Source organism: Centroberyx affinis, unplaced genomic scaffold, assembly GCF_046629955.1.
Source record: "Centroberyx affinis isolate AG114_WGS23_722 - 3 ecotype Tasmania unplaced genomic scaffold, CSIRO-AGI_Caff_v1 ptg002418l_1, whole genome shotgun sequence".
Lineage (NCBI taxonomy): Eukaryota > Metazoa > Chordata > Actinopteri > Beryciformes > Berycidae > Centroberyx > Centroberyx affinis.
In genome coordinates this window covers 23,409-41,981 of record NW_027280664.1, presented here as the reverse complement: position 1 = coordinate 41,981, position 18,573 = coordinate 23,409, and the positions used below count along the sequence as shown (strand labels likewise).

General features: G+C 42.5%; 1 protein-coding gene across 1 annotated transcript in view; it reads left to right on the top strand.

Moving 5' to 3' along the window:
- Positions 1 to 3,110: 3,110 nt before the first annotated feature.
- Positions 3,111 to 18,573, top strand: part of LOC139656230 (mitogen-activated protein kinase kinase kinase 11) — a gene marked incomplete at its 3' end in the record, with an annotated part of 38,773 nt that continues 23,310 nt past the window's right edge. Inside the window, exon 1 of the mRNA XM_071533734.1 lies at positions 3,111 to 5,028. Within this exon, the coding sequence (XP_071389835.1) occupies positions 4,269 to 5,028 (760 nt within the window). The remainder of the gene's footprint in view (positions 5,029 to 18,573) is intronic.

Genomic DNA, 18,573 nt, shown 5'->3' with positions numbered 1-18,573 from the left:
TACCCCATTAACTTGTGCTATCGTTGCTAACAAACGCTAATAGGCGGTGGTTGCCGATTTCACAGAAACGCGAGCTAATGTAAAAAACTTTTGGCACATTCTAAGACGGGGCTTGATTAGTGATTAATAGCGTAGGCTTATAAAATCACTGAACCTTCCCTTTAAGCGCTCTGCACCTTTTTAAAACATGGGGAGAATGTGATTAAAAAAGAGTTCCATAACTCTTTTTTCAACCAAAAAAAACCTAATGCATGGCTATTTCAAAAGTACATGAAAACATATGGCAGCAGTGCTGTGGCCTTCAGCAGGCAGCAAGGGTGGAAGTAATCACTAGTACTCTCTATGCTGTACTTTTAAATACTTTTTGAGTATTTGTATCATGTCCCTCTACCATGGTACATGGTATATGGGACATTATGTCAACACAACATGATAGAAACTACTAACACCACAGTTTCCCCCTATACAGTAGATGGTCTGATGAGATTCTGGAGCACCTTGCTGCATATATTTGCATATATATATAATGAGGAAAAACAGATTTTCTTGAACCTACTATAACTCGTTAATGCTTTAGGGTACAGGTAAGAGTTCATATTTATATCGCCCATGTGTGGTGTGAAGACAAATATGCTGACATAGAAATATTTGCTATTTAATGGATTAATTCGCGTAATCAGTGATGTAATCAATATGTTTAATGTATCATGGTGATTTTGGCGGGACATTAGGTGGCTCAAGTGCCTGAAAGTATGTTTTGACTGAAACATTGTACTTAACTACATCTTAAATAACAATAACAGCACTTCCACTTGAGCAGTATTTTAGTACTTGTAGTATTTTAGAACAGCAAACTGCATTTATATCATTAATTAAACCTGCCATACAATAAAGGCCTTTTAAATCTGTTGCCTTGAAGCTCTTTTCTTTTCAAAGTCACACCAAATTAAACGAGCACCTTCAACAAATTCCTCCTCACAGAAGCCCAACAGAAGCACTTTATCTTCTCTCCTTTGACCATGGGAATATTTCATTTAAGGTTTTTTTTGTGTTTTTTTTTCCCAAGTAACAGATTATTTGCACAGCATGCCACTGACGCCTAATGTCTCAATTGATTCAAATGGATGAAACTTTAATTATCCCTGAGGGGAAACTGGGTGGTTGGTGGGAGCAAAGAAAGAAATGGGATATAAATAAGAAAAAAGAGCAAATGGGGTGTATTAAATAGAACCCGACCATTAGCTAGGCTACATCAGTAGAACAGACAGAGACAAAGAAATGTGGATGGAAATATGTATGATGTTAAATAAATATATGTTACTGTGAAAATATAGATAGAAACAAAAGAAAAACATGAGAAATATGTGAATTTACAGCATATGTTGTGCAAATTCTGCATTGAGTTTTCCCACCTTTTTACTTGGACATTAATCTTTATGAGGTGAAGTTGTAGTAAACATTTTAGTGTGTAGTAGCCTATCAACTTGATGATATATGAGGATAGGTCTATTAAGTATAGGATAGATCTTTCATGGGGGAAAAAAAAAGCATAAATTCATGCTTTTCTGAAACTACAAGTGATTTTTGTTGATATTGGTGGATGTTTTCCTTATGATGATCACCAACTGGAGTGTTAAAATGGCTTTTTACTGAATTAAAATGTTTTCTCATATATGTGTCTTTCACAGTCAATAGGCTCATTTACCTCTGTGTACCGTTAATAGAGCTTTCCAACTGTCCCACTAGTGTCAAGTTAGGCAGAACAAACAAATAGGACTTCTGGTATGAATTTCAAAATACTACATTTCTGAAAAGAACCAACGAGAAAATAAAGAGTGTGCTGTGGGGGGAATCTGCAGTGAATAGAAATAGAATATGTCTGAATCACAGCCAAACATTACGATTTTGTACGATTGAAAACTCAAATACTAATCATTTTAATCCAAACGTGAGCAATTTTACGCTTTTATTTTGAAGAAAAACCATTTAACTTCCTTTATTGTTCTGCCTATTTCCTGCTGCTTTGACGCATCTCCAGCTCTCTCTGCTTTTGGCGCGTGAAGCTAGCAGGACTTTTTCACAAGACTTTGCCTTCGTGCCTTCAAAATAAAAGCGTCACATACGTCGATACTATTATACATACGTATACTGTACATGTCATTTTGCACAGACCTACATGACTATGAATACACACTGAGAAAAGGACATTTTGGGTGAAAAAATAATAAAAGAAATTTTCAGTCACTACAAATTCCTTCTATACATGTACTAATAGTTTTTTAAGAATCGTTTGAAGTCAGTAATTTTATGTTTTTTCCTGAGTATTATACTTTACTACATTTTAAATCGGATCCATTACCTACAGAGTACACATCTTTATTAATTGTGTTGATTCATGCTTGTTTATGCAATTTATTTTGTAACAATGTTCACTTTAGTGGGTGTCAGTTGAGTATGGCCAGTTATGGCACTCACCATACCTCAGCCTAAGTGAGTCCACATTTGGTCTTGTAGTTTTTATTATAATGGAGAGCAAACAAACAAGCAAAACTCGGTGAAAATGTATTTGGAAGCCATAGGCATAACTAAAAAAATTAACATCAGCATTTAGCAACAATGTTTACTCTAAGCTGATAGTTTGGTGACCTAGGTCTGATGATTTATCACACTGACCAAATTCTTGTCAGTCATCAATCAAGTCATTTGATGTCCTGTTCCTCTTAAAAAAAAAAAAAAGGTAAAAAAGTAACTTGGTGACTTTCAGTCTGTGTGGTCAACAATTTAAATGAGCTACATTTTACTTTTCACTCAAGTCGATTCTCACATCAGTTACTTTACTTCTACTATATCAAAATTTCAACAAAGTAACAGCACTTCTACTAGGGTTGGCAACCTTTCCGCTCCTCGTCTCATTCCAATAAACGTTGCAACCAACGCGCGTCAATAAGCGTTTTATTTTTTAAAGTTAAAACCGGAAGTGACATCGTTCATCGTGTCCAGCTTGACCCAGGCCTTGTCATCTGACTCTTTTCCTGTTGGGAGAGAAAAAGTTTTGAAACCCCACCCTCTCTACTGACTGTAAGCACAGACGTAGAAGTGGTTCGAGGTCCTGACGAGTGAACACTGACCAAGGAAGAGGAATATGACAATAAAGTTATGATGGGGTTGTTGCGCTGTTTGGATATCGACTGCAGTAATAACAACAATACCGCCAAGCCGGGCCAGGCCAGGCGCTGAACTCCAATTAGACAACAACAGGATTTGTTTTTACTTCGCGGTTTCTCTCTGGAAAGTAAACTCAAGCAGGTTTGGATTGCTCTTCCTGTTACAAACTCGGTGCTTGCAAAGTTTTTTTTTTTATGGAGTGATACGGCTCGGTGTTTGTGCGCATCGGGTAACACCGTAAGTATGGATACTGCTGCCCAAAGGGATGCGGGATTCGCTGCGGGAGCGCCGCAGAGTTGCGGTCCGACGCCGTTATTCGAGCTGTGGGCTTAATAATGCGAATTGGTCAGCCCTGAAACTTGTGTTGTCGTAAAACACGGGTTGGCTGGACTGAATGCTCCTTTCCTGCTATTCTTCTCCACTTCTCAGCGCTTCCTGCTTGTGGTGGCCACTGCACTTAATGGCTAAAAATATATAAAAACTCAAAATGGACAGATAAATGCAGTGGGAACCTTCACTTGTAGTCGTAATGGCTGTTGTTTAAATGTTTTACAGCCAAGCCGATGGTCATTTTATGTTTGCCTTTACAGTTTTAACCTTTTTTAAAATCAAAATGAAATCAGGGTGCCATTTTTTAATGAGGGAATAAGGATTAGCCAATCCACTCATAATGAGGTGACTTAAGTGCCCACTAAATATAGACCCATAGAAATGATATTGTGCTCAAACATGTGTTGGGAAACCGCACAGCACATCACTTGAATAGAGAGAAATTCAATGGAGACAATTCTGCCTTTCTGAGCTTTGAAACACTCGGCAGAGTCAGTCACTTAATTGCTTTTGTTTGATTATGGCAATTTCAAATGGAGAGCCTCGCATTCAATGTCGAGACGAATGAAAGACGCTTGCTGTTCAGTTATCTTTGAATCCTCTCTTGTATCCTGCTTGTTGGTCGAGCTTTTGAACACATTTCACTGGTCCCTGATGAACCAACAAGAAAGACAGGAAAGGGAGAGAGGCGCAATAAAGTACTCTTTTGTACTTTATTTTCAAACCCTTGGGGTGCAGAATCAAATCCAGTCAAAACATCTGCTTGAGGCTCCATGGAGCCGCTGAAGAACATATTCAGCCGTGGCCCGCTGTCGAACTGGAAGAATTTGGAGCAAGCCCAAAAAGGGAACTTCACCAACCCCGTGTGGACGGCCTTGTTCGACTACGAGGCGTCCTGCAAAGATGAGCTCACCTTGCGCAAAGGCGACCAGGTGGAAGTCCTGTCGCTGGACTCTGAGATATCGGGGGACGAGGGCTGGTGGGCGGGTAAGGTCAACAACAAGGTGGGCATCTTCCCCTCCAACTACGGCTCCTTCAAGCCCAGCGGCTACGGGAAACTGCCGGGCACCGGCGTGGTCGGCGAGCTGGGCCCCGCCGTGGTGGTGGCCGAGTTCGAGCCCGAGGCCGTGGACTTCCGGGAACTGAGCCTGGAGGAGGTGATCGGCGTCGGCGGCTTCGGGAAAGTGTATCGCGGTACGTGGAAGGGCGAGCTGGTGGCCGTGAAGGCCGCCCGCCAGGACCCGGACGAGGACCTGAGCGTGACGGCGCAGAACGTGAGGCAGGAGGCGCGCCTGTTCGCCATGCTCACCCACCCCAACATCATCGCGCTGAAGGGCGTCTGCCTGCAGGAGCCCAACCCGTGCCTCATCATGGAGTACGCGTCCGGCGGGCCGCTGAGCCGGGCGCTGGCGGGCCGCCGCATCCCGCCGCACGTCCTGGTCAACTGGGCCGTGCAGGTGGCCAGGGGGATGCTGTACCTGCACAGCGAGGCCATCGTCCCCGTCATCCACCGGGATCTCAAGTCCAACAACAGTAAGTCAGCAGTCCTGTGTTGCTACAGGCTTACAAACCCCCATGGAGGCGAGTAGCAGCCTGTAAACAGTTGGCCAGTTTCCCTTATAAATCACTGTGATTCCCTCCGCTCCACATGGCTCAGAGTACCAAGTCATTCATCAATCTAACCTATTCCCCAGTCTTGCCAGTGTTGGACTGATTAGAGTGAAGGGTGCTGACGTATTTGTCGGGGCGTCTCTTTGACCAAAGGCCTCATGGCACCGATGGAACACGGTGTACCGGTGTATAGCTGCTATAAGAAACTGTTTGCTCTATCCAGAACAAAGGCAACCTTTTCTTCCCCCTCATGAGAATATATGCTCCAATAGCTTGAGAATTATCAAGTCAAACATTTCATTAGTGAAGGAAATTTAATTATATCTCTCTCTTTTGAGTTCTGAATTTAGTCAATAATCGGTTCAGTCTCAGGGAGATACAGTATATCATCTTGAGCAATCTTTTTATTAAGAGTTTCAGTCACATATTCAGTTGAAGCTCATCCCAAGCTTTAGCAATAAAATGACTATTATGACAAGACGTCTTTTTGGACGGCAGCCCAATCATGTGACTGCGAGGCTGTAAAAAAAAAAACCTCGGCGTACACGCAAGCGCGGGCAGAACAGAAGCGACTGAAAGGCCCGGCAAGTGTGCTGTTGATAGGGAAGAAAAACGATCAGCTTGGCTTGCAGAGGTCAGGAATTCAAGTGGGAGCATTTCATCTCAGCACCGTCACTGCTCACACTTTGGACTTTGATGCTCTCTGGGGGTGGGGGTGTGTGGAGGGGGGGGGTTGTGGGAAGGACTTGCGTCAGTGTTTCGGGCCCTCGCTGCGGACACGTACGCGCTGGACCTTGTCATTAAAGGGAGATGTATTGCTGATTAAGCTTTTTTTGTCCCTGCTTTTTTTTTTTTTTTTTTGCAGCATAACAAGTGCCTTCCTCAGCTGTAGCAGTGTCCTTAGCTAGCCTAAACATGGAGCCACGTGAGTTCACACAGGGCTTCCTTCTAGTTATTATCATTCTTGTGATGCAGCTTATAATTCCCCGGCTGTTATCCAAAAGTTACCGTACCTTGATCGCCAAACCACCTCGGATAGTCTCCGTTCTGTACGTTAAGAGAAAAGATCAGGCCTTGCTCTTTGTTTGACTGGGAATGAACGAGACCGCAAACATGCCGCACTGTAGGTTTCTGAGAATTTGGCCTTGGTATGGGGCACCAGGAGCTCCACTCCCCCGTTTCAAGGTTTGTTTGAGGTAAAGGATCCCTTGTTCAGCATGTCCTGGGAATACCTTTCTCCCCGACCCCTCTCTACACTCCCATCTTTTCACCTCCCTACCAGGTTTTTGAACAAGCATTAAGTGGGTGTTCCTGTCAGTCTCGCTCGTCTGCCATCTACCTCCGAACGCCCTCCCTCGCTATTCCTCTCCCTATCCCACTTCAGCGCCTTCCTGCCCTCGTTTGCCGTCCTGACGCGGCTCGCCAAGGCCCGGGAAACACCTCCTGTTGCGCAAAAAAAAAAAAAAGAGAAGCGTACGCTAATGTAGTGTTTGTATATGAAGCAGGCCAAGCGAACACAATCCCTCTTTCTCTGTACCGGGAGATCGTATCGCGCTCCTGCCTCCTCCTGCCTCTTGTTTTTTAATTCTTCTCTGGATCTTTGTCCCTGGCCTGCCCCTACTTGTCTCCGCACAGCCGTAGCCCTGTTGTGCCACTGAGCAATATCCTGTTGTGGTGCAGTGAGAGAGAAGGGGGGCGGATGGAGGCCGCGGGGAGGGGGGGGTTCAGTTCAAAAGACGCTCTTGTCAGTGTTACAATGATGCGGTGCGTCGTGATTGCGGCGCTGACAGGTTTAACACACAGGTGCAGGAGCGTCTTAACGTGCGGACATTCTTTAAAGGAGAAATCCACCATAAAACACTCAGCTAGAATGGAGTTTGATAGCAGAAAAGTTCTAAAATTGATCTAAAAGTAGCTAAAACAGGTCAGGTGTTGGTGTCAGTCCCTCAGAATCAAAGAGCAAGAGCTTCTTTCTAGATTCTTCTGAGGTTCAACAGCCATACAGGGAGAAATCCATCGCAGATAGGCAGAGAGACCAATTTCTCCACCGATAGTAGCGTCAATAGACCAGAATGCAATGCAGCCTCAAGACCTGTTGTGTTTTGAATGCAGGGGTGCAGGTCATTCTAGGAAATGTAGGAAATCACTAACTGAAGTAGAAGTAGGCGAGGCAGGTTGAGGGAAAGTTGTTTCACCAAAAAAGCAAATAACAATCACAAAATAACTCGTGGGACTCCTGGGATGCATTGAACAATACAGATTGAAATCTCATCAATCTGTATTGTTCAATGCATCCCAGGACTAAGAGTGCAAAAGTATCCGAGGGTGGATTTCTCCTGTAAGGAAATGTGGAAAGTTATTCTGTTCAGGCGAATCAAGTGGATGTGTTGGAAAGAGCATGCCTTCTGAGTAAACCATCATATCGAAAAACTATGATCTTCACTGCAGGATAGAGTTGCCACCACATTGCTACTTTAAAAAGAAGTTTACTTTTGATCATTAAGGCCAGCTGTTACAGTGATGGATTAAGGTGAATAGTCATTATCCCCTAGAGGACTTTTAAACAAGAGGCAGAGTTACAGTTGTAGTTAATGACCAGTGGAGCGCACTGGCCTGTATGGAAGATGCTGATTAAACAGGATCATTGAAGAAAGTGCACACAGAGAGAGAGAGAAAGAGAGAGAGAGAGAGAGACCTTGGATCGAAGCCAGAGGCCATAACTGGAATTCCACTGAAAGTAAATACAGCACAGAGAAGAGAGGAGCCTCTTTCTCTCGCTTTTTTTTTTGTCTATATGTCTGGGTATGAGACACAATTTAACTCAAGTGCACTTGATTATACCCCTTCACATTCACATCAATAGCGTACACACACACACACACATGCTTGTGCATTCAGTTGCTAATATAGCGAGCCGATAGTGGCCTTTTATTAAAAAACGGACTTCGGACAGTCGGTGTCGTTCACTTCTGATATGGTGGAGGTTCTTCCCTGACCACAGCTAGTCAATATGTTTTTATTGTTATTATTTTATATCAGATATTTCATTCCAGTGTGGTGTGGGAGGATTTACTTACTTACTTTTAACAGTCTATAAAACCTGCAGTGAAACCCTGCCTTAAAGAGCTGCTTACCCACCTAAAATAATTTGATTTGTGTGGCTTTCAGTGGAGAGTTTTAGTGTCCCATGATGGTCTAAATTAGGGCTGGGCGATAATTCAATATTATCGTTTATCGTCTTTCAGTGGAATCATATCGTGATGATATGAAGATATTTTAATATCGTGACACACATTTCTGCTGTCTAAATTGATGATGACAAGCAAATTTTACTTTAAAACTCTCATAAAATGAGGTATGGTAGGAATATTATTTGAATATTTCAGTTTTGTTTGACATCACACCTAACATTACCATTTGGTTCAATGAGATGAACATTAATTTGATTATTTAACGTGATTTTGCATACATGAACCATATCGTGATATATATTGATATCGAGAAAAATCCTTATGATTATTGTGATATTGATTTCAACCATATCGCCCAGCCCTAGTCTAAATTCTGTTTCAGAGGCTTTTCCAAATTCTGCTATAAACATTGAATCCTTGTCATTTGTTTGGCATGAAAATGATATTGGTGCAAAATACTGGCTGTCAGCAGCTTCAGTCCAAAATATCGGTATCAGTATCGGCCTTCAAAAACGCCATATCGGTCGAACCCTAGTCCTTAACACCGCCAGTACTCAAGGCACAAAGCCTTCATACACCCAAAAACAGCTATAGGCATCGCCACGCACTATAAAACTCTGCAGAGGCTTTAGTTAGAAACGGTGGGGAAAGTGCCAAGCTAAGCACTCGCGGGGCTGGAACTCACAGGACTTTTTTCAGGAAGAAGCCACAGTTAGATCTTGGATCAACATGTCTTTTTTTTTTTTTTTTTTTTTCCACGAGTGCACAAACATCTGATACATCCCTCCACCGGCATGTTTTCATTCAGGGCCCCCAGCGCCCCACACTGCAGCGCACTCAAAACATCCCCTGTGTGTGTGTGTGTGTGTGTGTGTGTGTGTGTGTGTGTGTGTGTGTGTGTGGCGAACTCCGGCCGTCCCCTCCCCGTTACCGCTGCACACACACACGCGCTCGTTCTCACACACATCAACATTCCCCGGTTCAGCGAGGGGAATTATGAGGGCAATTTAAACATTTTAGCCACCGCCGATGGCATGGGAGGCATTTAGTATAAGGAAATAAGGGCGTTTTAAACCCGATAAAGTCTGATAGTGCGCCCTTATTTTGTTAAGCCAGCTGTATTATCTTTAAACGTGTGTAGCCGAGGCGATAAGTGAAGCGGTAACACTGTAAAGAGGGTGTAATAGAAATCCTATCTACAGATGTAAATTTGGTGGTAAAGGTGCTCCACTATTGCAGTCAGTTTGCCATTCAAATCTTTTATTGGCCGCTACTGGTACTTCACTGCACTCTTATTCAACACAGCATTTCTGTTTGGGATGTTCAAGCAAAAAGATACTGCACTTTTTCTCATGGTGTGGAGAGAGGCAGAGCGGTGTTTGGTTACCGTTCCTGTTGAGTTGCAGTGTCAAGCCGTGATCACACGTTATTTGTTGAATGTGTTGCTCTCCTGTGAAAGTGAATTAATTATTTCAGATATGAAATGTACAGTATGTGTGATGAAGGTGTTGCACACGTGGGATTTGTTCAATTTATGCCTTGATAATACATGCGTGAACTTGGCTACATGCATCTTTGTGAAGTTTTTGTGATGAATTTTTCGCTGAATGAAGCCCTAACCCTATAATAATCCGCAGCATTTTCATAGCAGTACATTTCTCTTTATCTCTTTTTGATATCACACAATAGTGAGTCAACCTATACCCAGTTCATGAAAGCTGTTAGCTTTGCTGTTTTAAACACCCGGTGTCTGGTAGGTCTTTCCTGGGAAAAATCCTCCCGTTTGTTTGGAATAAACAGAAGAAGAACTGGGTAGTTAGCATGAGCAGTGATAGTCACCATGGCTGAACAGACAAAGAGAATAGAAACTCAAACTGCATCAACAGAAAATCCAAGGAGAAAGACGTCACAGTACTGGACACACTGTTTGATTGACAGCTGATCTCTGGGGTAAGACAAACCCACTGAGCAATTTTACGTTGATTAGACGTTTACAACACGTCTAAATGGCCATAGCCGTCTAGGCTAAATTAAGTTTAAATGGGGTTGAAAAGTGAAAGTTTATTAGATGTCTATACATAGACAATATTATCCTGGACTATATGAGAGCTACGCATAGACGCAATGTTGAAATTACTTCTTGTGCTCAGATAAATTATCTTGTAGGCTAGTCTACAGGACTTCTCTGGTGCATATTTTTGGTATTTACAGATGTTTATTCATTGTAATAATGTATTTACTGCTTGGTCTAATATAGGTCTATACATAGCCGTAATGATCCTGGGCTATATGAGAGCTAAAGCATAGACGCGACGTTGAAATCACGTCTTTTGCTCAGTGGGAAGTAATCAGTTTCATCTCAGTACGTTCAAGCCATGAGATCCTGCAGCGATATAAACGCATTAGGGACTAAGCATGATCCTGGCATCTAAGTTGACTTAGTTACTCAGCCAATACGCTGAGTAACTAAACCATTATGCGGATACTAAGCATTTTGAAATCAGCACAAGGCGTCACCCCAGAAGTCCAGTGTAGCAAAAACCGCATCGTCAGGAAGCAACCCATCCGTAAACACTGGCGCATCTTCAGCGCCGGCGTGCTGACTGGCACATCGGAGGGGTGCTCGGGTGCCCTGGCAGAGAGTGGAAGGGGGTCACCGAGGGTAGAGCTCAGCTGTGTTGCTCTTGGCTGTCTGTGTGTGTGTGTGTGTGTGTGTGTGTGTGTGTGTGTGTGTGATAAGGCAGCAGGGAGTTAGGTAGCCTAACTCGGCGTACAGCTCCGCCAGCCGCCCTGCTGCGTTGTTCCCCCGCTCTCTTTATGTTGGAAAAGGCGGCTGCCAGCCTGCATCCGCAGATCCCAGGCTCAGATTGGATTGAAGAGCAGGTAGGATCTGGCAAAGGGATTCACACACACACACACACACACACAGCAGGAGATGCTGGGTGCACGTGTGCGCAAAAAATAACAAGGATTCAGTGTTTCCCACAGGATTGTGTTCTTGTCAGGGTGGAAAAGCCTTTGAAACAGCATTTAGATCATCATGGGACACTAAAATCTCCATTGAAACTCCATGGATGATTATACTAATGGTAATAATAGTGGGGGGAAAAAAGGTTTCCCATAGACAAACAGTACAATGTTGATCAGTTGTACAACAGACACAATGTGTATATATATAGAGATGTAGGTTGAGCTACATTTAATGCATCTACACAATGATCACACACCCACGCTTAGTCAGGAAAGCTGCAGTGTGTGTGTGTGTGTTTGTGTGTGTGTGTGTGTGTGTGTGTGTGTAGAGCAGGATGAGTGAGCGGGCGGAACAACAGAACTGCAGGGGAGGAGGAGGAGAAAGAGGAAAAAGCAGACACTGGAAGGTCAGAGCGCACAGGAAGTGGCGAGGTTTCCAGAACTCGGCCAGAGTGAGATCTCTCTCTCTCTCTCTGTTTTTTTTTTTTTTTTTTGTGTTTTTCTCCAGTCTGAAACCTCATTCTCACCAGCTCAGCTTGGCCTTGTTTTTCGCTGCACAGATCACAAGACAGTTCCCATACAAATTTGCAAAAATCTACATGATGCTTGTGGGAAAATGGATATGAAAATGGTTATAAGGATTAGAGCATTTTTGCTTCGGAGAGTTAAGGCAGGAAAGGAAGTTGAGCTACACTGATCATCTACATAGTAAAGATAGAGTGTTTATTTCATTATATCTGGGATGAAGGAGATGATTGGAACATATTTCTGTGAAATTTCCCTGACAGATAAATCACCCTTAAAAAGAACTATAGTAATCCTATAATTTTGCAAGGATACTATGCAAATATCATGCAGCTATTATAGGTCAAAAAATATAACACAGAAATCCTATACTAATACCAGAGGAGATTAAAAAATATACCATAAAGTGTGATTAGGTCACTATAAACTCACTACTGAGTATTGTAGTGTTGCCATAGGAGATAAAAAAAAACACCATAAAGAACAATAAACTGCAGATCGGTGTTTTAGTTATCCAAACATTTCTAAAAGGCAGAGCAGCTCTGGAGGCAGAGATAATCTCATTGGTTGAGTTAAACCTCAGTGGGCGGAGCCAAAGAACCTCAGTTTTTCAAAGAGCAAGTTGGCCAACTGGCAAATTTGAATTGCAAAGAAGGAACTTTGAAGATCAAAATGTAAGTCCAAAAATGTAAATGGCAATGACTTAAATTCATTCATTCAGTTGGCTAGTTGAACTTGGAAAGTCAGCTAGGCTAGCTAACTATCTTATGACAGCTATAGGCTAGTATGGCTAGTTTGAACCTGAAAGGACAGTTAGGCTAACTAGCTAACCTAGATAACTTAGTATGGATAGATTGTATTTTTGTCAGCTATAGTAGCAAGAGTGATAGGCTTCATAATATTAGCTTCTTCCTCTCTTACATCATTTACTGGGCTTCAGTCTGTTACTTAACCAGAACAATTCTGGTTTAACTCAACCAATCAGATTATTTCTGCCTCCAGAACAGCTCTGCTTCCCAGAAATGTTTACATAACTAAAACTTACAAGCTCACTATTGAGCACTACAGACATACTACAAATCTCTATAGGAAAATTAGAGATACAATAGGAGATACATAGGAGATAGTACAATAAGGTCACTATTAACTCACTACTGAGTACCACAGACACTGTTTAAGCTCCTATAGGAATATTATGGTAATTTTTTCATTAGGCGCAGGCAGACTTTGGCACGGCCATATAGACCCACACAGTAGGCTACTGATGCCTTTTCTCTCTGGCTGTGTTCAGGTGCATCTTATTCAAGGTCCCAGAATATCAAACTTACCTCCCAGCACTACCTGCCTTGACCTCAGAGCATCTGGGGTCAGCCCAGTAATGACCCCCCCAGTCTGAGTTGCAGAGAAAATGGCGCTAATGGAGGTTAAACTTCAACACATGAGGACTGGAGGCTTGTTAATAAGTGACCGTTTTCAAGACCCTACAGCCTTCTACCTGGCACCAGCTACTTTACACAGGGAATCATTTATAACCCCCCTCTGACAGCTTTGATGTGGATGCCCAGAAACTGAAAATTCCCCTGTGTGTGTGTGTGTGTTGGGGGGGCGTGTTTTGGAGCGTTGCTCTCATGATGATTAGCTTGTGACTTGTTTGCCTGAATGTGCTTGATAAAAGCAATGCTGTTCTGGTTGTATAGTGGAAGCAAAGTTTGGTCTATTTCCTGTTTTATGACTCTGACTCTGGTCGTAGGTTTGACTGTACAGGGCAACAACTGGAAAGGACATAAAACCATATCACTAATAAAAAATGTATAATATTCTATAATATAATATATAATATTCCTATAGAGGCTTATAGTGTGTCTGTGGTACTCAATAGTGACTTTATAGTATGATATTTCTTATGGTATCACTGTAATATTCCTATAATATCCTTGCAGGGACTTACAGTTTTGTTGCAATATTTGAATAGTATAATTCTATAATGTATTATAGAATTACTGTAATTCTTTTCTGTGAGGGCAGCAACTGGTTTGAAGGCGTGTTGAAGTGAATGACAAATATTAAACTCGCAGGCTTGTCATCAGTTCGTTGTGGACTCTCATGCGAACTCATTGACACTGCCTAATTTTTATGCTCGATGAAAAAATGACTGTGAACTCAGACGAAACTCCAGTGGAGCAAGCTCCAGTTTCACCGTGAGTTGACATCTCGTGCACTATGATTATCCTCTCTCTCTCTCTCTCTCTCTCTCTCTCTCTCTCTCTCTCTCTCTCTCTCTCTCTGTCTCTCTCTCTCTCTCTCTCTCTCTCTCTCTCTCTCTCTCTCTCTCTCTCTCTCTCTCTCTCTCTCCCTCTCTCTCTCCCCCTCCCTCCCTCCCTCTCTCGCTGGCTGCCTGGTCAGAGGTTGCCAGACTGTCTGTCAGCCTATGGCCTCGTCCCTCAGGGGACAAAGCTCCCGTTCTTCCTGGGGAAAGCCCCCACCCTGCCGGAATTCTCCCCTCGCCTACGGGTGCAGAGCAGGAGGGGGGGCGAGAGGGAGGAAGGTAGAGAGAGCATAGAGGAGAGTAAGGTTCGACCGATACGGGTATTTGAAGGCCGATACTGATATTTTTTTGGATTGAACCTGCCGATAGCCGATATTCAGTATCTTTAAATATATCAATTTTCATGCCAAAAGCCCTGAAAAACAAACAAAACAAATATTGTCAAGGTGGAAAAGCCTCTGAAACAGCATGAAACTTTAATGATCCCCATTGGGAAATTGGGTTTCTGCAGCAGCAAATAGTAATAGGATAGCAAAAAATAAAACACAACTAAAAATTAGAGCAAATGAGGGGTATTAAACATAATGTAGGTAACCGACAGTTACAACACTAGAACATATTAAGTAGCAATGTATGAATAATGAAAAAAGCAAGATTACGGCATTGTGTGCAAAATAACAGCAATAGTAGCAGTAGAACTTACTGATACTGAGAATAAGTGAAAAAGATCTATATATATAGGCTATATATATCTATATATGCCAACAAATGACAGTATATGACTACTACTGCTGCTACTTCTGACATTAATAATAATACATAATAATAATACAAACATTTTCATGCATGAGAATCTGATCAAAATGTCTCATTAGACTGAGTTCAGGTTAGGTCTTCCCATAGACAACCACTGTAGTATTGATCAATTCTACAATAAATATGTAATCAATCAAACATCATATCAGAAGTGGATGACACTGACTGGACCAGATCTGATTTTTAATAAAAAGCCAGTATCGGTCCCATACGTTGGCAAACTGATATATCGGTCTAACCCTAACAGAGATGGGGGGGATGGGGTGGGGGTGGGGGTGGGGGTGGGGGGTGAGGAATGATAAATGAAGCATACGGAGAAAAATGCGGTGAGAGATGGAGATGTAGTTACAGTGTCAAATTATCGAGAAAACATAATTAAGTGAGGTGCAGAGTGAAGAGGGAGAGAGCGGCTTTGTGGGGCTGACTTCAGCATCGTGCATGTTATCATGGCAGGGCGGCCGAGTCCTTAGAGACTGTCTTGTATCTCAAAGGTTAGATCCCTGCTAGCCACATGTCCTGTCAGAGTGTCCTTGAGCAACACACTGATGAACCCTTGCCTCTTAAAGCATAGGTCACACTACAAGACCTGTTCCAGTCTTGCCTAGGACAAGGGCAGTTCACACTAAACGCTTGTCGTCCAGTCGGGAATCTGTTCACACTAGGCGACGGGACAAAGATGAAATCGAGGGATCACACACTACCTGATTCTGCCATTCCAAAATGTTTACCCGTTCGTACAGAACAGTTCACTGTAAATACAGCTGGTCTATCGCTTCATAGTACAGAAGCTACAGATTACATTTACATTACAAGTGTATGTTTGAAGTGGCACCGTTACAAGAGGAATTTTGTATGAGACTTTTTTCACTTAGGCTACTTTGTAATTGCAAACTTATGTGGACTGATCCAGGCATGCTGCCATTTTCTACTATTTTATATGATATGTATTCCTCCAAATGAAATTGCATAGCAATTTATCAAGAGTGGAGCCAGTGGAGTAGTGAATCTTGCTGATCTTAACTATCTATGTGAGTGGCTGTTGTTGTGGTTAAACTGACTTCTCCTCTGGCTCATTTTTTTTTTTTCTTACCCCTGTATCTACTGCCACTGTCACTCTCAGATTTCAGTCTTGGTGAGTCTTGTACCGCTTCGCAATACACAAGTCCTGACAAAATCAAACATGTTTGGAAAACAAGTTTGAACACTAACTCTAACTAGCCCAGATTCAAATCAGGCTTAGAATCTGCGTTAAATCATCTAGTGTGGCCTTAGCTTTACTCTGATACTGGGAAGTAAGGCAGGCGTTGCTACCAGTTGTGCATAATGCATATGATCTATAGTAGACTTTATAGCCGTAACTTCCTTGACTTTCTTGAAAGGCATGGTCATTTCATTGGTAATGATGTCAGAGCAGCTTCCTTGCAACTGCTGGACTTCCTTTAAAATTTCTCAGCTTTTTTTCAAGGAGATTAACTTGAGTGAATTTGCTGAGAAAGCTGAGAAATGCAGCCTAACGTGCCAAACCGTTAGGCTGCACTGAATTCAAGCAGGCCCGGGGCTCTTGTTTAATGACGTGAAGAACATGGGAATGTAAATAGTCAGTGTTTACCCAGGATTGACATGGTTATGCTTTATCAATCAGGTAATTTTACAATGGTTATGTTCCATGCGCAAATACCTGACAGCTCCACTCACTTTCCCAAGACGGTAACTGCTGTAGAGTTGAGTCAGTGCCAGCACCAAACCCATATCTAGGCCGCCGCTGGTGCGAGTCATTTCTGCAACTGACACACTCTTGTTTCTGAACAACAAACAATACCAAACAGAGTCCTGTTGCCATGGAGATCTGTCACGGTGTCTCCGTGGCGACATTGTTGGTTTCGCCTCCTCTATCAGGCAGACAAGTCTGTGCGGTCAAGACAGATCTAGTCATGATATTCCCTATTAGAGTTTGACGTGGGCTGGGAATTTTGGAGCCTGGTTCCCAACTGGAAGCGGAAAAAAATGGATTTAAACCTAAACTGCACTTTAAGGCCACAGCCACACTGATCTGTTTTGTCTGTCCTTCTCCATTCATTTCAGTTTATTTTCAATGAGACCTGTCTGTTGTCTGGGCAGCGCTGATGACGCGTCCGTCTACGTCAGATTTCCGTCTGTTTTGACGGACAGAAAGTTCAACCCACTTTTTCTGGACGGACGGATTTGTTACCGTCCGTTTAGCAAATACGAGATGTTCCTACTGGTTTTTTAAATCAGCGAACATGTTGACGTTCCAAAACAGCCCAACGGACAGAAATCTATCCGTCAATAATTCTGTCCGTTTTCTGACGGATCAGTGTGGCCGCGGCTTAAGGGTAAATGTTTTTGTGAGCTCAACCCAGTTCACTAAACCTTTAGCTGTGGCAAAGTCTCTGCATCTGCTATAATTTGCCACCAAAACTTCCAAACCTGCTTATATCAGCTGAACTTGTGGGGACAAAGTGGAGCAATGACTGATGACTAACAAGATTATTTGGTCAGTGTGATTAATGATTAGACCTACTTCACTAGGCTGTCAGCCTAGAGGGAACATTGGTCTTGAATACTCCCCTGATGTGAATTTTCATTTTATTTTATGTAGGTTTTGCTTCCAAATAGATTTCTGGCAATTAAAAAATAATCTTTAAGCGTACAAGACAAGAGATATAAGCACCCATTTCATTTCATTTCATTTTCAGTTTATCCATGACCTGACAACTTTCACTATTGCTTTTGCATTTAGTTTTCTTGACACAGGGGCACACGTCTAGACAGGCAGCTGCAGCCAGCTGGCAAAGATTAAAGAAGGAAATGCTAAAGCAATGGCCAAGGTAGCATCAAAACATGGTTTTGTTTACATCTTTTTACCGACATGTCTCATTTCTGAACAAGCAACCGATGTGTTGAAAACAGACATGCTTTGGGTGCTTTTGGGGTTGATTTTTGGAGCGTCCATTGGCCCTGTAGGACTGTATCTTAGAGCCCCGCATCCCGGCAAACAAGACGGAACACAATAGTGACGCAGTTGAGGCGATTTGGGTCAGAATCCATCGATATGATGGGGTCCAGGTCGAAAATGGCTGTTATAATTTAAGTGAGAAATTCAGTCCGATCCAAGCTCATCGGGTCCAGCCTGGTCCGTCAAATACAGACCTAAATCTGAGGTTCTACCACTAGGACTGACACATCGGTGCCATATGGGTTCACTATAGGGCTGGGCGATAATTCAATATTATTGTTTATCGTCTTTCAGTGGAATCATATCGTGATGATATGAAGATATTTTAATATCGTGACACATTTCTGCTGTCTAAATTGATGATGACAAGCAAATTTTACTTTAAAACTCTCATAAAATGAGGTATGGTAGGAATATTATTTGAAAATTTCCGTTTTGTTTGACATCACACCTAACATCACCATTTGGTTCGATGAGATGAATATTAATTTGATTATTTAACGTGATTTTGCATACATGAACCATATCGTGATATATATTGATATCGAGAAAAATCCTTATGATTATCATGATATTGATTTAAACCATATCGCCCAGCCCTAGTTCACTACCAGTCTAGTTTCATACTGTATTCCAGATGTTGCCCAAAACCTACTGACCATATGCTTCACGGACTCAAAGCGTACGTTCATTTGCGTCAGCCCTGCTTCTATACCTTTCTA